This window comes from Grus americana, chromosome 4 (genome assembly GCF_028858705.1).
Source record: "Grus americana isolate bGruAme1 chromosome 4, bGruAme1.mat, whole genome shotgun sequence".
In the NCBI taxonomy this organism is placed as follows: Eukaryota; Metazoa; Chordata; class Aves; order Gruiformes; family Gruidae; genus Grus; species Grus americana.
In genome coordinates this window covers 13,026,573-13,048,515 of record NC_072855.1, presented here as the reverse complement: position 1 = coordinate 13,048,515, position 21,943 = coordinate 13,026,573, and the positions used below count along the sequence as shown (strand labels likewise).

Genomic DNA, 21,943 nt, shown 5'->3' with positions numbered 1-21,943 from the left:
AAACCCAAGCACATTGCTAGTGAATCAAATAACCTGCCTTCCCAAGGGGCGATAATCTTGTGAAATCCAACTATGTGGTCAGTAGTTTATGATCTGTTCTTTCAGTGAGAAGAAAACATCCTCTTTCAATCTGTCTCACTTGATCTGGGATTTTTGGATTGCATATAGGCATTTCATGTGTTTGGGGCTGTTGTGTTTCATTTGGTTCTTACTTCCTTGTTCAAACCACTGTGGGACTGGAAGGTTTGTGGGGGGGAGACCATGTAGTTAGAACTTGAAAACCAGCTGCTGTGTGTGAAATGAGAATGCTGATTTGGAGGACTGTGCTGCTTAATTTAGGGTAAAGTGCTCTGGAAATCCAGGTGTGTCATGTGACTGTTCTTAGCTGTAGCTGGGCTGTTAATTAAGAGAAGTTCAAGCAGCTTTTTGAAATTGTTGCTTATGATCAACCATTCAGACTTTATGTACAGCTTGTCTTGATACAATTAACAGTTCCAAAGTGTTCACCAAAGATTTTTGATGACAATTGAAGAGGCTATTGTAGTAATTGCAGTATTCTGACACTTAGCAGTACATTTTATTGTAATCATCTGTTCTTTGGTAAGTGGGTAAGTAATTTATTAACATTTTGTGGTTGTTGCTGGTACTGTGAATATTTTTCCTTTAGATCCAAACTGTCTTACATCGTGAGCATTCAGTGTTCCTAGAACATTACAACTTTGAATGGTGGTATTAAATTTGTTAGAAAAAAGTAGCTATTAAAGAATTATGTGGTATAGCATGCAACCACTAGTGAGTTTCTGGCAAGATGCAAGTCTGAAACAATTGTCTCCAATGTCTCTTGGATAACAATAACCAATCATTCCTAATTTATTTGGTGCTTTCCTGAAGTTATTTTTGATATGTAGAATTTCTGAGATATGGGTAATACTAGAAATAATTAATCCAGCCTCACCAGCACCCAAAAGCACATAGCAATTTAGATTACTCCTCACAGGTTGCTTTCACAATGACAAAGTAGCGCTTGTGTTGCAGGGTTCTTTTGTCCATTTAGAGGCATGCCTTTAGCTTTTTGACTGGTGCCTGAAGAACTTCCAGATGTGTAAGTGGAGAAGCCTGTTGCCCAACACCAGTTGCTTCTCCTTTCTGGGAGAAAAGAGTACTAGGCCAGAAGAACAAGTACTCTGGCTCTATTTCTACCTTGAGGTGTGTATTTTATTTCTAAGGCTAGAAGAGAAGACTTTGATCAAGGTAAATGGTTAGTGTCCTAGTAGATTATTTCAGTGTCTGCACTTTTTCCTGTAGGGCATGAAACAAGGTACCTAAACTATTTTTTTTTATAGATGGCTGTTAATTATCTGTTCTTTATGTATGCTTTACATACTATTGGGCTTCAGTTGGTTTGGGTTTTTTATATTTATTTTTCTTTCCAGAAGTGCTGAGGCCTTCCTTAAAGCTCAGTGCAATGGGAGTTACACTTGCATTATATGAAATCCACTATTAAATGCAAGGTGTCCTGAGAAGCTGATCATTTGGGGATGCAAAGTTGATAACTGTTTTGAAGCTTGAGATTCCATATCTCAATCACCAGTGTTTTGTGACTTGACTACCACACTGTCTTATACAAAGAGATGTGGAAAACATTGTGGCCTCTCTTACATGAACTTGCCAGTATGGGAGCTGGATCTTGAGGACTGTGCGGGGACCTACGAGGCCCTGAACAATGATGGCAACATCATAATTGTTAATTGAATGCTGTCAGCTTTACATATTGAGTGAAGCATGTAGAGCACACAGTCTGAGTGGAAAATACCACCTAGACAGAAGGGACTAATTAAAAGTCTGAGTATTCTTTTAACATACTGTGGTGGGTTTGCGTGGCAAGGTTTTGGTAGCGGGGGAGGGGCTACAGGGGTGACTTCTGTGAGAAGCTGCTAGAAGCTCCCCCTGTGTCTGATAGAGCCAATGCCAGCCAGCTTCCAAGACGGACCCGCCGCTGGCCAAGGCCAAGCCAATCAGTGTCTCTGTGATAACATATTTAGGAAGGAAGAAAAACAGTTAGAGCTTTTTGCAGCCGGTGAGAGGAGTGAGAAGATGTAAGAAACTCTGCAGACACCAAGGTCAGTGCAGAAGGAGGGGGAGGAGGAGCTCCAGGCGCTGGAGCGGAGATCCCCCTGCAGCCCCTGGTGAAGGCCATGGTGAAGCAGGCTGTCCCCCTGCAGCCCATGGAGGAAGGATGAGGGGGTGTAGGGATTCCACCTGCAGCCCATGGAGGACCCCATGCTGGAGCAGGTGGAGGCACCTGAAGGAGGCTGTGGCCCATGGGAAGCCCACGCTGGAGCAAGCTCCTGGCAGGACCTGTGGCCCCGTGGAGAGAGGAGCCCACACCAGGGCAGGTTTGCTGGCAGGACTTGTGACCCCGTGGGGGACCCACGCTGGAGCAGTCTGCTCCTGAAGGTCTGCACCCCATGGGAGAGACCACATTGGAGCAGTTTGTGAAGGACTGTAGCCCGTGGGAGACACTCACGTTGGAGCAGTTCGTGAAGGACTGCACCCTGTGAGAGGGACTCCATGCTGGAGCAGGGGAATGATGAGAGTCCTCCTCCCCCTGAGGACGAAGGAGCAGCAGAAACACTGTGTGATGAACTGACCGTAACCCCCATTCCCCGTCCCCTTGTGCCGCTGAGGGGGGAGGATGTTGAAGCCGGGAGTGAAGTTGAGCCCGGGAAGATGGGAGGGGTGGGGGGAGGTGTTTTAAGATTTGGTTTTATTTCTCATTCCTCTACTCTGTTTTGCTTGGTAATAAATTAGATGAATTCCCTCTCTCAGTTCAGTCTGGTTTGCTCGTGACGATAATTAGGGAGTGATCTCTCCCTGTCCTTATCTCGACCCACAAGCTTTTTGTTATACCTTTTCTCCCCCTGTCTAGTGAATGAGGGGAGTGATAGAGCGGCTCTGGTGGGCACCTGGCCCCCAGCCAGGGTCAACCCACCACACATACCATTGTGTGTAACTTCCTGTATGCTTCAAGAAAACCAAACTGGAGGGAGAGAAGGGAGAGTCAGTTGTTCTGACATCATGGGAGATACGGTTTTGAACCCTGCTGTCTGTTGATCTCTTGAGCTACCATAGTGATTTGTAGCAGCAGTCACCTGTCACTCCACGCTACACATTTCTGATTATATTACACAACTGGGCTTGTGCAAACTTGATGAGAAATAGTTAGACATTGCTCATGTGTTGTTGGTCACAGTTGTCATGGGTATTGCTTCCTTCCCATAGTACACTTTATTCCTTCTGTCTTCTGTATGTGCAGGATTATCTGACTTCATTCATAGGATTCAGCGCTCTGACAGACTTCTTTCTCGTGTTTTGTGCTGATGACATGATGAGCAAAAGAATTGTGTGTTGGCATGCCCTTGTAACTAACTTTTAATCGCTCTGCCTCTTGGGTATTTGGATTTGTACTGAAGAGATACTCACTGCCCTGTTACAGGGTTTCATGCCTATTTGCTGGTGGCAGAAAACTGACAGGCTTCTGAGAGTCTGTTACTTGAGGTGCCTCAAGTTTGGGAAAGGGTGGAGGTGTAGGCTGTGCCTTCCTCTTGAGCTTGACCCTGTCCCTCCTGTTCCACTTCCTGCCTCTGTTGGTGCTGGACATTTCTGGAGTACTTGAAACAGGGGTTGTTCATTGAGCAAGAGCCTTTCTGTTCTCTGGCTGCTCAGGCTCTACTTGCTGATCCTTTTCAAGAAAAAAAGAAAATAACCACCAAATATATTCATACCATGAAGTCCAGATCTTCCTGCAAATTGTCTGTTCACAGTGATGTTAGTGTCTCTGGTAAAATACTTATTAGCCCATAGATTGTAGGAGGCTCAGTCTGCCTGACTACAGAAGCTTTTGAGTAGTGTTTCTATTAGAAAAATCTTGGTCTGTTAATTCTGAAAGGCACCTTAGAGGAAAGGTGATAAATTCTTCATCATGTTTTTTACTTGATTATGATTTCCCATATTGAAAAAAAAATAAAATTCAAGTTGCATGTAACTTGTTTAGACTATCAAAAGTCTTTTGGATTATCTAAGATGCCACAAAATAGCCTGATCATAGTAGTAGCTATGGTTATCAATTTCTGTTTGCATCTGTCGTCAAGTTTCGCATACTTAGGGAAATCTACCTGATTGTACCTGCTGGGTATGAAGCTCTTTGTGCACAGGAAGTAAGGTGACTGAGCCACCCAAGTAATCCTTTCTGAAGTCAGCTTCTTTCACTTCTGGACAGACATCAAAGAAATCCTTTGTGCCACGTCACTAATTAGAGCCCTGTGACTATCCCATTAATTTGGCTGTAGACTCCTGTAGTGAGTTCATTGGTATGTTCATGGTCCCAACTTTATTTTTTTTTCCGGAATGAGATGAACGAAGTTAACTGCAAACTTAGTTTTCTGAAAGATAAGGATGTTTGTGTACACATTTTTTAAAAACTTATATAAATGGAACAATTTTTAAATACATTCATATTGTACATTGTTCTGATACTTTCCTGGTAATAATCTTGCCTGGGATTGAAAGAAATTTGCAAGAAAGAATGCAATTAAGGTATGTGTTTACATAAAGCATGAAGGGGGGGGGAGTAATTTAATTGTGAAGTAGCTAAAGATTGTTCTTAGAAATAGCAGTTCTTATTTCCTTCTGGCCTGCTACTTAATAAATAAACAATGAAAACTCCAGACCCTCAAACTTCAGTTGCCATTCACAAGTTGAATGTTATTATACCACAGCTGTACATACGCAGCTGAGGCCAGACACAATTTGTAAGGAGCAGTAGCATTTTTTCTGACTGACCTCTGACCAAAAGAATGGTCAGACAGGTTTTTTGAGCACATAAGCCTTTTCTCAAGTCCTATAAAAACTCTGAACAGCACTCACTTGTTCAACTAGTACATGTAAGACATAGCATCATAGTCTATTTTAACAACGTGGGGATTAAAGTCACTCCAGCTAAGTTGGTATTTGGCCTACTTTTACTGCTGACAGTATACATGAATGTTTCTCTTTCGATAAAGAATCAGTTTTGGCATAGGCTAAGGTTGGATTGCTTTGCATTGTCACCAAGAGGTTTTATACAGTTTTTATCCAGTTAAATGTTTTAAAGCTTAAAAGCTGTCAGAACAAGTAATCTTGTCTGAGAAGCTGGAAGTGCATTTACAATGGAAGTTTGCATGATTAATTTTTTGTATCAATTATCTTCAGGAATCCTGCTTGAGCAGAACTGGTTACGCCAGTTGCTTTTGTAATTGATGTGTGAAAATGCACTAAAAGTCAGATGACAGTACTTCACTGAGAGTAATAACTGAAGTTAAATTCTCTTCCCTTCCAATAGATGGTAGAGCTGAGGTAGGCTTTGAGGGCGCTGTTTCTTCTAGGAGCTCCTTTCAGGATTGGGAAGAACAGCGGATGAAATACCATATGTTCGCAGCTTCTCTTTTTTTTTTTTTTAGTGGTTTTGTTTGTGAATGCTCTTGAAAAAGAAATGCCTTTAAAAATTCAAGAAGAGGTAACATTGTTCTCAGCATATCATTTGGTTGTTAGCCTTCACAGAACTTGTTTGCAACTGGCCAGTCAAGATCTTGTGTATTAAGAGACTAATGTGTACAGAGGAAAGTCAGATTTTAGCTATATCCTAGAGACACATTACAGCTATTTTCCACAAAGTACCAGATTAAATGAAATTACTTTTTTCTGTAGTGTATGTATCTTCCTTTTTTCTCCAATATGAAAATCTTTTTTTTAATCAGTACATAATTTTTTCACTTCCAAATGTGCTGTGACCCTATGAAGACTGTTCTTTTTAACTTCAACTATATGAATTCCAGTAAGAGCTCAATGGAATGTCTTCATTCTTTTGAGTTTCAATACCACTAAAATTCAGCACATACAACACTTGAGGTCTTTCAAACCATCTTTACTCATAAATTCAGGTTTAAATATTTTATGATCTCATTTGCTGACATTCCATATCAGAATATTTAGAATTTCCAATGGCAGTTCCTTAATAATAAAAAGTAGTTATGATTTTTAACCTAAGGATTGTCATCTTTCCAGACTTACAAGGATTTCTGTTCTGGAAGCCGTAGTGCACTCCTGAAGGGGTGTGGGGGAGACTTTTTTCCTTTTTTTTTTTTTTTTTTTTTTTTTTCATAATGATTCAAATAAATAATGTGCTGGGAGTTGGATGACTGCCATGAAGCCACCAATGATGAGAACACCTCAGACGCAGTGGAAAACACCAGGGGTTTATGTGCAGCTGTGAGTAACAGTTTGTCTGTGCAAGGCCCCAGGAGCAGATTTCAGGCACGCAGTAAGTGGAGTGGCAGTGTAAGAGCTTATAGCCAGGCTTTCAGTGCACCTTGCGTGTTCTGCCCTTACCACTACAACAAAGTCAGTTGAGTCAGATTGTTCAGCCTTGATGATCACAATACAATATTGCTTCTACCATACAAGCTGCCAGCAGCATGTTCCCAACCCCTCCTACCAAACTGTTTTGATTTGTCTTTTTTTTTTTTTTCCCCCAATTATTCCTGTATTTGTTTCTTTTGAGGAGAGGGGGAGATAGGAAAATCTGATTCTCTTTTAGTACCAATGATAAAATGTCCCAACTGGGCTGTCTTCAGTGGGAGACACAACAGGCTTTCTTTTAGGAGTGATGCACTAACAGGAAATAAATCAACATGATTTTCCAATTATGTTTTTCTGTAATAATTAGGTCATGACTATATGTGGGATCAATATTCCAGTCAATTAAAATCAGTTGTACTTAAGAGGCTTACTCTGTAGCGTATGCTGAAGTGAACATGAGCTCTTGAAACAGCTAAATATACTCCTTGGCTCATAGGTGATGCTTTTTTATGGGACGAATAGTTAAGCTTATAACAGTACTGTAGGAAAAACCTTTGTAAGTTGATTTGGGGCAGTTATTCAAGTCAATCTGCACTGGATTTTCCTTTTTTTTTTTTTAAAGCTATAATTCTAGTTGATTAATAAAATCACTTTACTCAAAGTCTGTGTTTTGTCTTGAACCTATTAGGTGGAAAAGAGTTGCAGAGCAGCAGCCCCCAGAAAAAAATACTGAAAGAAATTACTACAACCCATGCTTTACGCAGACAATAATAAAAGCCCCTGTTGAGAAGAGTGTGTTTTATCGGGGGGGCGGGGGGGGGGAACAAAAACCAACCAAACAAAAAACAGAGAAAAGTGCATTGACTGCTGATGTGTGGAGGTTCTTGTGTAGTTGCATGTGCAAGAGCACTCCAGATGGAAGCTCTGCAGTGTGGCTAGCTGCCGCCACATGTTTTGCTTCCTCTTGCCCTCTGCTGATGAGTGGCAGTTGTCTAAAAATACTGAGTTTTTCTAAGCGTTTGTCTTAACCATGCTTTATAGTGCATTCAGATGGTCCATTCAGGGCCTTTTGAAGAGGAAGTGGTTGGTTCAAGCTGGCTGCTGATTGTGGCAGGTGCTAGATTTTGGATAAAACACTGTCTTCTGCTGATATTAGGTTTGTCTTTGGATAGATCACTGGATAAATTATTGTGACTAATGGCTATGGCTGTTAATGGTGGAGTGAGTGTTCACATGTAGCCTTCATTGACACTTTAAAGCATTCTAGGCTATAAACTGTCTAGTGCATTTTTTTTTCCACAGCGGAAGTCCAAGGGTGTAAATGAGTCAGTTCCTGTGTTCTCCTCCTCTGGGTTCATTTCTACTTGTCAGCCTTCAAAAAGGCAGGATTTAGATCTGTTGTGGTGTGCCTGAGTTCCTTTTTTTAAGAACAAAGAAACAAAAGCGCTGTTGCAGTGCAAGAAGGCATAGTTATTACGGTTAGTCTGAAACTAACCTATGCTTATTCTTGTTGCAATCTCTAGAAATAAAGGTGTAACTCTAATTTTCTCAATTCAGAATTATAACCCAAAACTTGCAAGTTGCCTTAATGCACTTCTATTTCATGTCTCTCCTTCTGATCCAATTAAAAGTATTTTTATTTTATTGTAATCATATGTAAAGGGCATTAATTTTTGTGAGAGTAAATAAAATATAAGTAAAGAAAGGAAACCTGTTTTGTCACTGATGAAGTCCTAAATATTTTTTTCCCAACAAGAATGGTACTAAATAGATTATGCACCAATTCCAGTAGGCTGTATTACTCTAAAAAGTGTGTTGCCCTTGTCCTAACTTGAAATTTACCTGCCTCAAACAAATCTACTATCATATTTCAGCAGATAAAGCAAGAGTAATAGCTGCCATCCACAGTAAATGAAAGAGTAATTTAATACCACGGCAGAAGGATTGTTCCTGAGTATTTTAATAATAAAAGGATGAAATATGACCCACCCAGGTACCATAATCTAGCAAACAGTCTAGCTGCCAAAGTGCTGCTTTTGATGCTATTGGAACTTATTCCCTTGTATTATGAACATGTGAAAAGACAGAATATGTTACAAATGCTAGGCTAGTAGAAATAACAGGCTTTGAGTATCAGTTTAACAGTACGACAAGCTATAAAATATTTTTTAAAGAAAATGAGAGGGGTTTTTTCCTCTTTTCCAGTTTTAAAGCTTTTATTTTAGTTTATTGCTCTCTAAAACTCCTCATAAATTGTCTTGGTCAAAAGCCCTGGAAGCTGGAAGGATTTTAAATAGGTGTAACAGGTGTTGTTAAGGTGTCTGGAATAAAGATACTAAATATATAGAACTATAAGCTTTGTTAGGTGTTACTGCAGTTAAAATGTCAGCTGCTAGTCTCTACTAAAAAGGTCTGTTTCAATGCTAGTGGTAAGTTTTAGGGGAAATGCAATAGATTTAGAGTTGTCCAGTGAGGTCATAAAGTTTGTTTGTCTTAACTGAAAGTTACTTTTTAGCCCAAGTTGATGCTTAGCATTAGATAGAATGTAAATTAACGTGGCACAAGATTATTTTTAAATGCAGGAAGCCACAAATTCATGGAAAAATGCTTGACTTTTGAGGATGAAGTACACAACTCTTCCTACCCCCAAAATTTGAAGGCCAGGGAAGACAACTTTTCAGAAGACCTGGTACATCTGTGAAGCTTGTTCTCTGTTGTTGTTAAATGACAGTCCAACATGCAGCTGGCCTTCATGTGTCTGATAGTGCTTATAGATGTAGAAACACCTACATCTTTGTGTAGCCAGTAAGTTTTTTTTCAGTGTGGTAACCTTCCACCATGCATGCTGATAAGCAACATACAGGAGGCTTTTGGGTTCTGCCCCCCCCCCGCCATGAGTTTTGGAATGAAAACAGAAGTCTGTAGAGAGCAAGCCTGGAAATACCGGCACATACTTTTGAATGTGGCATCGCACAAACGCTTGGCAAAACATTACTGTGAAGCAAAGCTGGAGATAAATCCTTAAAGGCAGATGTGGTGTTGTGGAACTGCCTGTCCTAACAGGAGACTAGAACTTGCATTGCTAAAATGTAAAATTGAGACAGCTTTGCTAGACTTCAATGTTAATTTTCTTTTAAACAGAAGCAAGCTCCCAAGAAACCCAACCCAAAGGTTTTCTTTGTCTGTCTTCCAGTTTATACATCTCAAACTTCATCTAAAATTAAAGAATGGGGGGGGAGGTGAAGGTTTTGAAAGGCTCTTACCATGCTCACTAGCAACAACAAAGCAAGCTGATGTTCTTAGGCTCTGCAAAATGAATGGAGTTACTGTATGTGTGTTAGTGGAAACCCTGAGGATCTGGATGCAAGGAATTTAAAAAGCTAGACTGGTACTTTTTCCTTAAGTGTCTTTCTGAAGAAAAACTAGGGAAGTATTTCTTCAAATTTTATGTTCTCATTCTCCCTCTCTCAGAGGACACTTGATCTAATTTTTCAACATGATTTTATTACATATTTTTTGGGCCTGTTAGTAATTTCCACATAAAAAATTTCTTTTGCTCTATTGAGAAGTTGTGTCTTTAGCATAACAAAGTTCAGTGGAAACAGTTTCATGAATATCAAAACCTGGAAGTATTCATCGCTTTAAGCTAGACTGTGAAGGTATGTTGCCTTCCTTCATACATTTTATCTGTATTTGTGTGTAGCTTAATAAAGCTACAATCTCTTCTCCTCAAGACTGGACCTTCAGTTGTAAAGACTATATTCAGGAAAATTTACATGTTGATACAGTTGTTTGTAAAATTAAACACAGAATGCAGAAGAGTCTGCCAGTCCGAATGATGGTGAGAGATAATATGAAAGACACTATCAGTATGAGTACAAAAGAAGCTTTTATTAGACATGTAAGAAATTGGCACCAATAACTGCTTCAAGGGTAACTTCAGGGATCACAGAAACAAACATGGAGGTAGAAAACCACTCACAGAGGCTTTAAGGCAAGGCAATAAACTTACTGCCTTGCTTTTCTATCATTTCTAAGGGCAGACAACTATCAAACTTGAAAAGGTCAGAGATCCTTAGAGATGCATGAATTTTGATGAAGAATAGAAATTAGAGGGATTTGAAGGGAGGGGGGAAGTGGAACATGGTTAAAAGTGTCAATTAAGTGAAGTACCTTTTCTCACACTAGTTTGGTGTGTGTACTGAAGTCACGTAGCTAATTACAAGCCTGCACGTAATTACCTACATGGACAGCTGTTTGCAAACAAAAATAGTAACTGTGTGTTGTGGTGGGTATTTGAACAGCATAATAATAATGTGAGTTGTTGTGCATTGCAAGGTAGATGGCATTCTTGGGTGACTTTTATGCTGTCTTGAAGATTGCAAGTATTTGAGGTCATATTTGCAGCTGATTTGAAAGCTTGCAAGATAAAATGCCATATTCCTGTGACTCCTTTCCTATATTCCAGAGTTAACTTGGAGCTTTGGCCCTTTCAGAATGGTGTCAGCGTGAAGTTGATGCGGCACAGAGTCCTTTTATTTCTGTGTCTCGCTCAGAATGAGGAGGACAGTTCATAAGTAGCCAGACTAAAGAGCATGTTATTTGAGACTAGATAGGAAAGATAAGTTTTCTTCTGCAGCATCAGCACTATTGTGAAATGTCAGAAGAAAAAGTTGCTGAGAGAGTATTTGGAAGGGTACGGTCCTGAGGCTATACAGAAAATTGAGGTGGAGAGATCAGTGAGTGGACATACATGTAAAAAGTTCATGTAAAATTATGTTTTTACATAAAGTCCATTTCTAATGTAATCCTAGTCCCTGGAAGTGGCATTTAAGGGATACACTGCAGGTGTTGGTAATATTTTATTCTGGCAGATGTTAATAAAAAAAAAAGTAAAATAATTCTTTAGCAGATCATTTACCAGATGCTTGGCCTGCCAGAAGCCTTTCTCGTAGATGTTTCCACTTGTTTGATACTGCAGTGTGTCAGTATCAGTATACAGGGAAACTGTGCACATGTTTGCATACGCAGATTAAATTACATCCTTTTCAGTGTTCTAAGTAGTAGGGTTGTGGTTTTTTGTTACTGTGACTCTCACTGGGGTCACTTGTAAGAGTTTGCTGCACAATATGATTGCAGTTCCCACACTTGACAATAAAGAGCTGTTGTTAAGCCACATGGTTCATAGGTATGCTTTGTCCCTCAGAGTACTCCAAATATAGGGAACTATTCTAGATTCCTTCCTTTTTTTTTTAATAAATTGTGTTACTCTATATGAACCAAAAAGCACTTAAGTTATTTACATATAGCACAAATGAAAGATGAACCCTGAGGGTGAGAACCATCTGATAGGTAGCATGTTGCATGATTAGAGGTAACAGACTCCAAAACAGCAAACTGTTATTCTTTCCTGGAAGACCTAACTTCGCCTTATCTAGGCGTAGGTTTTAAATGTTCCTTAATTTGATGGCTCCATTGCTCAAAATATGATGCTATACAAATACATATATGTAAAAATTGTTAAAATAGACTTTTAACAATAGTCTGTTAACAGTGGCTGGAGCACAGGAGTGCAAAGCAAAGGATGTGGCTTCTAGTTCTCTCTTTACTGTTAACTTTTTGGAAGATGTGTGTATTATTTTATTCATTTAACTTCTGTGTGGTTGTATGGGACCACAGTTGCAAGCCCAATTTCTGTTTCACCTGTAATCAGAAGAGAGAAGCAGATGATTCCCAGGGGAAAAGGGAGACATTTCAGAATACTTGAAATGATACCTAAAAATAGGTGGTGTGAGGTTTTACTCATGTGAACTGGCCGTAATCTCTTACCCTTACATTGCTTAAGCATTCCTAATTTAATTATGGAACAAGATAATACTGTGATACTAAAGAGAAGAAGGATATCCTGCTGGAAGATAAAACTTCACGCACGTAATGTTATTTCTAACAAGTTCTGTCATCACATAGCTATCTTACGCTGTGGCATGCTTTCTATAGCATAAGAGGATTAAATATACATATAGATGGGTAAAGCAAGTAGGGCTGACAGGTTTTGAATCATTAATTAACTGTAGAACTTGCCAGATCACTTTGGTGAAGTGTGCGGGTTGAGTGTGCAACTCAGATTACTTAGGTTGTTAGATCAGTAACTAATAAACTAATTGCATTGCAGAATAGTTCTGTACTGGTTTTGGAGTTATATGAAAAGCCCTAAGACTCCCTTAAGGAGTTGTTTGAAAGTTTAATATCTGAGCTCAGCAGTTTGTATTCTCTTTCTGTTAAGTTTTGAAGGATATTCTCATAATCTGATTTTTGCCTGAGGTGTCAGTCTCCTTAAGGTCTCTTTGATTACTGTATATGTAAGAGCCTCCATGAAAATTACTTTTTTTATGGCCTGGTGCCATGTCAAGAAATAGATCCTAGTTTCCCAACCCAAAGATCATCACAAGTTTCATGATCTGCTGGTTTCAATTAAGCTTCTGAAAGAAACAGTCCTGCTGCTTGCTCCTTTTCCTTCCACATTTACATTGCCCCACAGCAGACATTACCAGGGTAACCAAACCACACCAACAAAAGAGAAGGTTAGTTTTTAGCGGTATCATTTCCCCAATCTAGTGTATTGTGGCACAAAAAAAATGGTGTGAGGGGCCAGAAGGGCAAGGGAGGGCAGTGAAGTGCTGGGTGTGTAACCAGTTTAAATTTATCTGGTAAACCACTTCATAAATAAAAGGCAAGAGGTTGCAGATGGACAGATGGACATGCGGTAGAAAGCTATGAAGCAACGGAAGGGAATGTTGAAGCAATATTTAGGTAGCAGTCAGACTCAAAAACCAGTGAAAAAAACAATTTTCTGTTTGGTTGTGCAATTCTGGTCCAGTTCCTATCTTGTATGCTGAATGAGGTGGGGATTCCAGTGGAAAAAATATCATGTAATTAAAACTTGTATGTAACTTGTCTGAGTAGCCCCAGGTACTCTTGTAATTGTGGCAGCCTAAAAATACTGACTGCTACCAAATGTCTGTGTAATGCGTGGCTAGCTATGGTTTGAGTTAGAGTGTACTTAGCTTTTCACCCACAGAAGTGTCTTCCCATGTCACCAGGCATCACTCTCTCCCAGTGTTTTGCAGAATGCATAGTTGATTGAGCTCCTTTTTGCTGACTGACAAATGGCTGTTTCTTACGTCCAGCAGAGCTGCAGTATGATTCTATTTTCAGCCTCCAAAACCACCGAGATTAACCACAGGAATACTATTGTCCGCCTACGGTTGCTCTTCCTCATGATCTAAGGGGGTTTTTTTGTGTTAATAGCTGTAATTTTACATAAATGTCTTTTGATATGTGCAATAATTCACTCCTTCAGATAGCTTATGAGACAAAGCATTAGCTGCGGAGGCTGTAGTGCTCTTCATGAGCTATGTTGACATGCTGTTGTGGTAATTATTAGTGCTCTGACACTAGATGCTTGGATGGCAGATGTCTGTCACTAATTGGTGGTGGTGGGAATGAAGCTGAGATACTTTTAAACAGTGACCTGTTCGTCATTTGGTATAATATTGCTGCATCTGTGAATTAGATGAGAAGTCACAGGTTGAAAACAATAGCTGATACTTAACAGCTAGCAATTTTGGGAAAATAAGTTATCTCAGTTTATGCAAAGCCACCTCTTGAAAGCAGAATATTTCAGTGAATTCAGTTATATTTGAGTTGGTCCTTGCTGCTCATTTTATTCAGAATCAGGCTATAAGCAATGCATCGTGGCAGCTGCAAACCGTAGTCGATGAGATTAAGGAATATGAAATCCTTAGTACAGTGCTGAGAAAAGCATGAGTAATGGTTGCAGATGAGTAGATAATAGGATAAAACGTGGGTCTACCACAGATGGTGCCACAGCAACATGGCTATCTCCCCTGGGTTAGCTAACAGAGCTTTTGGACAAAGAAAAAATGGCAAACAATTCGGATTGAGGTAAAACGTTGAACAAGATGCGATGTGGAAGTTGTCTGAGCTGTGGAACAGATACATACATCTATTTTTTTAGAACCGTCTGAAGAGAACAGACCAGGAGTGGTACTGGAAAGATGCTTATGCCGTAGGAAGTATTTCAGCATAAAACTGCTGGTGGTTGGAGCACCGGCGCGTTTGGCCGCTCCGGCCCCGGGCAGTCGGAGAGCCCGCCTCAGCCAGGCGAAGGACCGGCACCGCTACCAACAACCGCCCGACTTGGGGCCTGGGGGGCGCGAGTGTGGGAAACCGAGAGCGAGAGAGGCCAGAAACGCGGCTGCGTCCTAAACCAACAGACCCAGTTCTGGGCTGGTTTAGGCAAAGATCAAGGTGGTCGCAGCTAACGCACACGAGCTTGTGCGAGGTTTCGGTTACCCATCTTGGACGTAGATCTGAAACGGGAGAGGAGGAGCTGGTCGGGCGGCACAAGAGGTGGAGCACGGCGCCTGGCAGGGCAGGCCCTTGCCTCCCCGGGCCGTCCGGGCGCGGCAGAGCCGTGCGTCCCGCCGGCCGGGGCCGCTTCCCCTGCGCAGCGAGGGCGCGGGGCCGCCGCTCCCCGCGGGGCCGCTGTGGGGCGCGCCGTGCGTGCTCAGGCAGCGCTGGACGAGACGGAGAGAACCGATCGGGTGCGCCGGCTCCGCGGGTGATTAGCGGGTCTGGCGGGGCGGGTCTGGCGGAGGCGCTGCGCCCGCGGAGGGCGGCCCGGGCAGGGCAGGGTCGGGGCGGGCGGGCGGCCCGCGAGGCCGTGCGGGCCCGGGCGGCGCCGCGGCGGGGAGCCAGGCCCGCGGTGCGGGGCGGGCATGGGGTTCCGGCGCCGCTGCCTGTGAAGGACCGCAGCTTTCATGGTGAGCGAGGCCGCCGTGCCGCCGGCGGGCAGGGCAGGGCGGCTGGTGGGCGCTTGGGTCGGGGGGGGAGGCGGGATGGACGGGCGCGGACTTTAACACGTGTCGGTTAAACCAGCCTTTGTCCGCTTTTAAATCGCCTTGATGGGTCTGGTAGAGAACCAACTTCCTGGGAAGGGGATCCCCTTTGTGTGAGGCGAGGCAGGGCGGTGAGACCCCGCCGGGGGTGGAGGGCGGCGGCACAGACCGGCCGGCGGCACAGGCCCACCTGGGGCTTGGGCTCGCTGAACGTGGAGGCTGCTAGCCGAGAACCGGCGGGTGTGCTTGCGGCCGGCCACCTCCCATCCCGCGCAAAGCTGCTAGCCTTGGAGCAAGAGTCTAGCGGTGTGGTGTTTGCCACTGTCACCTGGCAAGAATATTTCATACTCGGCTTCCTCGGATGAGCGGTTGTCTTTAAACAAACAGGGCCAAAAGAAGATGACCTTGATAAAGCAGTTATTGTATTGTAGGTTCACTGATGCCATGCTGCTGGTCCCCGGGGAGGCTCGGTGCAAATGAGAAGCCACACAGCCCTCTCCCGGTTAGCGCAGTTGATCTTTTAGCACTTGCTCTGTATTCTGGTGGGTTATTTGTGTTTCTCTGTAGAGATGGTTTAGGATCCCTTTGCAGGTTAGCTTCGCTAATTGTGTAGGATCACCACAACTTGACCTTCTTGTATCTTAAATGTAAAGCTGTCTGGTTCCACCCAGAATTGGTTTCGGGGAGTGCGTTTCTGTAGGGTTTTTTGTTCGTTTGGTTTGGGGTTTTTTTTAAATCAGTGCTTTAATCTACAGCACAGTGTCTTAGAACATCTTCAAACCCTAGTTCAGCTTTTGTGGCTGAATGCTGAATAGGTTAAGACAAAACCTGGAAGAAAGCCTAAGCGATCTCAGTGTTAAGGATGTATTCTAAATAGTAAATGAGGGGCTTATCCTAAATTGATCCTAAAATTAACTTGCAACCATATCAGGTTAATAACCCCTAATTACAGTACAGGAGTTAAATAGATGCTGAATTATTTGTACCTGTGAGAGATTTGAGTCTGATTTTTTTTAAAAAAGAAAGGCTTAAAATGAGCTATTGTGTGGTTCAGCCTATTGCAGTATGCCTGTATGTGCAAATACTTCTACTTGCTCAGTCAGCAGATACTCTTAACATGACTTTGTGGAGGCTTCAGTCAGCTTCACTGCTGTATCATACATTGTGCTCTGTTCAGAATTGTATTCTCTTACTGGAGTAAAAGATCATTTTCATAAGCTTTTGTTTTCTGTGAATTTTGGGCTCTTTTTTTGTTCGGTTTGTTTTGCTGTTGGTTTTTTTCTTTCGTTCGTTCTTTCTTTCTTTCTTTCTTTCTTTCTTTAATTTCCTCTAATTAAAAACCAGTCTTGTAGATAATGACTGTCACTAACATTTTTATTCTTTTTTGGCTACTACTGAAAAGGATGAAATTACTACAAAGGACTCATACTTGCAGTCTGATAAAATGTGCCACTCCCATTTTTTGCTGGTCTGGCTTCTTTACTGTAGGGTAGTGCCGAGTGGAAGATGTCAGTGAATACTTGCTGAAATGCATGGTGGGCTTTTGGTCTTTAATGGGTTTGAATAACTGTACTAACATGCCAATACTGTAACTAGCCACCCGTATTCCAAAATAAACCCTTAACCAAGAAATTCTTGGAAGAATGATACGCGTAGTGCTGGTCTGGAAAACTTTGTGCTTAGCTGAATGAGTTTTCCAAATTAATTCTAGTGTATGGAATAAAATCCCCATTACAGCCCAGTGCGTACAGTTTGTCTCACCTTCCAAAAGCAATTTTGCTCTGCAGTTGGCTTTCAATGAAAGAAGACCCTGAAAATAATTTTTGTAAGCCAAAATTAAGCAGCTTTTCTGAAACTTCTACTGTAATAAGAATTGGGTGCATGCATTTTAATGTCAAGTTCTGTGATGCTTTAGGGAGATCAATATATGACGATTTCTGCATATTAGCAGTTTCTTGTGGATGCCGAATGTTTTTTTTTTCACTAGTAGTGTCTCAAAGGAGGAAAAACATTAGATTTAGGGACAAGGTTCACCTTGTCTCTAGAAGCAGTAATAGAGGTTAATATTTGACTATGTTAATTTGTGAAAAATAGCTAATAAAAAAAAATCAGTCTTCTAATAGAAATTGGGAGAAAGAATAGCCATTTGCTTCATTCCTGTCAGTACAGTGGCTATGCTCCGCAGTTGATGGTGCAGCTGGAGCATGTTATGATGGTACACTCATACACTGGTCACTATCAGCTGCTTATGCTCTCAACCACAATACCTTTTTTGCTATATTTCTTTGCTTGTTTTCTCACTGGAAATTTTTTTTTTTTAGTTAACAGCTTTGTCAGCATGAGTACTATCCCTTTACTAAACAAAGCTATGTACTATTCAGTATTTAAAATATGTTTTTCTTGGTTCTTTTCCTCGTTTCCAAACTGATGTCATGTGTAGCAGTAGTAACGGGTATTAATGAGCCAGACATTCCAAATTCATGACAATGTTTCCCGTCACAGCAATGCAGGCATCATAGGATTGATTGTTGGGACAGTACCCAGTTAACAAACATGGAAAAAGAGGGGTTTTCTGTGTCCTGAGAGCTTCACAGACCTGCACCCGTGAGTCCTGCAGAACTAGCTTGAACTAGGATTGAGTTGTACAACACAGAGTAGAAAACCACAGCCATGTTGCTCTGCATTCATGTCTGGTTTTCATCCATCCTTTTTTTTTAAGGCGAGGGTAAAGGAGAAGGCTTTCCTGGAAGTGGTGGGGATCCTGGTTTAGTTTCTGAATGATCCAGGCTGTTCTGATTGTGTTGGAAAGGTTGGATCTGTTGGCCAAGGAAGTTTTAACATAATTGACAGGTTAGGTTAAGAGAAAGAAATCAGTACCATTTGAGGAGCTGTTTGTGCTAATAGGAAAACGTCCATGGCTGGAACAATGTTTGTAGTGCTCATTTAAAATTAATTTCCACAGTGTAGTTTTTTTTTTATTTTAATAGAAATGGTATAAACGAGCTACACATGAAAGCAGGTGGTTTTTGAAAGTGGCAAAATTAATTATAAAGTTGAATTTAAAAGTATGTATAATATGGATTTGTTTTTTTCCATCGGACTGTTTGACCATATTTGTTGTTTGTATATCACTGATACTTTGAATACTTAATGTTTGCTATAGTACTTCAAGCTTTGGAGTAGATGAGAGTTGTGTAAAGGTTGTTATATCCCATTAGGTCATGTTTTTGGTACATTTTCTTCCAAATCAGTGTTTGTAGGAAAAATAAAAACAGCATGGTACATGTAATGCCCAGTCCTCTACTGTAGATCATAGTGAGAGTAATTAAGGGTGGAAGGACCTCTGAGGGGCTAACTCCCCTCTCAGAGCAGAGTCTGTGTAGACCAGGTTTCCAGTGCTCATCGACCTGAGCTTTGAATGCCTTCAAGGTCGGGGGTTCTATCGCATTTCAGGAAACTTGTCCTAGTGTTTGACTGCCCTTCTAGTGACTTTTTTTTTTCCCCAAGACCAGAATTCCCCTTGTAGCAGTTTGTGCCTGTTGTCTTCACATTCTTTATACAAGCACCCCAGACACTTGTACTCACCCTTCGCCATCCTGTTACTGCTGTCTCCTGAAGATCGCTATGAAGCCTTCTCCTCTGAAGGGTGAAGAAGCCCAGTTTTCTCAGCTTCTCTTCCTATGTCACTTGCTCCAGACCCCCATCATCTTGATGCCTCTTTGCTAGTCTTGCTCCAGTGTGTCCGTGTCTATATTACAAACATAAGTTAATACCTTATGCTCTGTCATGGTTTAGGATTGTTGTACTTCAAGGCATCATAACAAGTGTGGGGTTTCTGTCTAACTGTGTTTTTAAGCTTTTTTTTTTTTTGCCATCCTTGAACTGTTGCATCTGAAAATAACTTCTTGGGTAGGAAAAATCTTACGATGAGATTTTAAGACAAGGAGCTTGTGGTTGTTTTTGGCTTCAAATTCAAAACCATGTAAATCAAAACAAAAATACTTTAAATAGGTCTCATTTTATACCTCAGATAGTATCTGTTGTTTGTAAGCTTGTACTTAGCAGTACTTTGTAAAAGCAGACTACCACTCAGAGGAACTTAAGATCTTTCTGCAGATAGGAGTGGAAAAAAACGTCAAAACTCACTCCTGAACATAAATTTTAACATTGTTTTCAGTTCTGAGATTGTTCTAGTTGAAAAGCTTTAAAGGACTGCAGCCAGGCAGAGATGTGAAAGCATTATCTTGAAGACTTTTGTAGACCTTGTTTAATTTCTCATGTGCATAATCTTGATGTTCTCCACTCTTGTAACTTGCCCTGTCTTTTGCTTCTCTAGGAATATGAAGAAAAAACTGGACGAGCTCACAGACCACTCTCTCCTAAACAGAATGTGAGGAAGAACCTTGATTTTGAACCACTCTCCACTACAGCACTTATTTTAGAGGACAGACCAGCGTAAGTTTTTGGAAGTACCACAGTGAGGGTCCCTTTAAAATTAGGCTAGCAAAACTTTTCTTAGTGTGTGTATTTGATTACTCTAATTTCAACAGATGATTTAAAGTTTAAAGTAGATTTTTTTTCAGGCTAGTGAATATGAAAGTGGGATAATTGTGAGGAAAAAATATTCAAAAGTAACCTTATTTTATAATAAAAGCAAGGGCTTTGTAGAACAGGAGGCAATTAGGAGAGCAGAGCTCTAGTTTTGAGTAATTCCAGCTTCTAAACATGAGTAAGAGATTTTTATTTTCCTTGAGAGAATGTAAGCATAAAAATGAAGCTGGTATATGCTAACAAAATTGAGAAGGAAGGATACAGTGTCCTGTTTACACAGAGAAGGACCACACCTCCATAAATAATGAAACAATATAATGATTGTTCTGCAGTGGGTTCAGCATCACATTTTAAAGATTGTCCAGTAGTTGATAAGTTGTTTCATGCTGCTGTTACTGCAAGGAGATTCTTGCATGTGCAGACTAACTCCATACCAATTTACTGGCAGCTGCTTTACCATGGTTTGCTCCCAAATTAAACAAATTCAGTCATGTTTAGTCAATTTATGAATTGTACCCAGCTTTACAGGCACGGCGTCTGTATTTTTAGTATAGCTGTGCATTGGTGTAAAGAACTGACATAACATAAGTCTGTATTTTCATCGACAAATCTGTATGAAGAATGCTCATGTCAAACAAGCCTAGTTGTAGGGTCATTTAAGACAGTTTCTGGCTTGACTGGTAGACTATGTGACAAGACTTCTTGGGAGATCTAGAACAACATAAGAGCGATTATTTGTTATAGCAGGTTTTATTGTGTACAGCTGGAAACAATACATACTAGCTTATTTGTTGTATTTAAAACCTATCTGTTAAAAATTGTTCTTTATGTGAGATAATCTGAGAAGCACAGTGTTTGGATAGATTGAATTAGTGATACATTCCAGAATAACACTCAGATTTTGCTTTCTGTCCTTCTGTTGATAGACTGAGGAAATCCTAGCACAGAATTTCCTGTTCTAATGTTTTGGTGATCCTGTAGTTGTATGAGATACATAGTGATTATGTTAATTACAAATATGATTAGCTTAAAGTTAATGTGGTCTGACATATGAGCACATGTATTTGTATGGTAGAGATGTTACCGGTCCAGGCTTTAATCACAAATCAAAATGGATGTGTTGGTATTGATAAGTGGAGAATATAGAGTATGACTGCAGTGCCACTTGTGGCTGTCAAAGCGAAGTGGAGAAATTAAGCATTTAAAATAGAAATGGGGTCTCAGAGAACAGAGGGGAAAAGGAAGCTGGTGTGGGGAGCCGTTACTGTATGGGTAAAGAAGGTTGTGGATGTAACTCTTAAATGATGTGCACAGTAAGCAAGAGTATGGTCTTATATCTTACCTGTAAAGATCAGTTTAAAACAAAACTACCAGTTTGGTATATACCAGTACATTCCCTTTATTTATGAAAATCAGCCTGTGGGTTCGGTTGGTTTATTAATAAAAAAGCTGAAATTACTAAACATAAGGAAATTACTCAGCATATTTTGTGTATAAAAGTAGTCATAGCCAGTCAGTGTTATTTCCTTCTCTTCTGCTGACTCTGGCAAAAAAAAATAAAATTCCTTCCAAGGATCTGTTGCTCTATTTTGACAAGAAGCAGTATATGCTTTTCTTTTAGAAGTGTCTAGAATTTTCTTTAGATGGGTTTGCCAACTTTAAATACTGATGATTATTATTTTTTAAATTTAAGGAACCTCCCTGCGAAACCAGCAGAAGAAGCTCAGAAACACAGACAACAGTACGAAGAAATGGTGGTTCAAGCAAAAAAAAGAGGTGATGGAATTTCTTGTCTTCAGAGGAGAAAAGTAAAATTAAGGGGTATTTCTAAAACTGAAATGCACTTGTGTCAGTCTGTAGCATGAGGGATCTGTACCTCCACTCAAAGAAGAACCAATCCAGAGAAGAGAGAGGGATGACAGTAGTTTCGTTAAAAAGCCCCACACCAAGCTGAAAAAGAAAACAATCCTAGAATCCAGCAGGAAAGAAATTTTTGATTTGTAACTCTTAAATAATTGAGTGGCATGTGTTCGTGGGTTTAAAAACTTACTAATATATTGAAGTAGATCATCAAT

General features: G+C 40.8%; 1 protein-coding gene across 7 annotated transcripts in view; it reads left to right on the top strand.

Annotated features, from left to right (window-relative positions):
- Positions 1-21,943, top strand: part of TBC1D14 (TBC1 domain family member 14) — a 72,000-nt gene that overhangs the window by 23,736 nt on the left and 26,321 nt on the right. For 4 of the 7 annotated variants that reach the window (XM_054823230.1, XM_054823231.1, XM_054823232.1 and 1 more), the window contains exons 4-5: positions 19,654-19,772; positions 21,562-21,644. In XM_054823230.1, the coding sequence (XP_054679205.1) occupies positions 19,654-19,772; positions 21,562-21,644 (202 nt within the window). Of the gene's footprint in view, positions 1-15,021; positions 15,041-15,091; positions 15,243-15,799; positions 15,820-19,653; positions 19,773-21,561; positions 21,645-21,943 lie in introns of those variants that run through there. The other 3 variants (XM_054823236.1, XM_054823235.1, XM_054823234.1) reach the window with 3 other exon arrangements.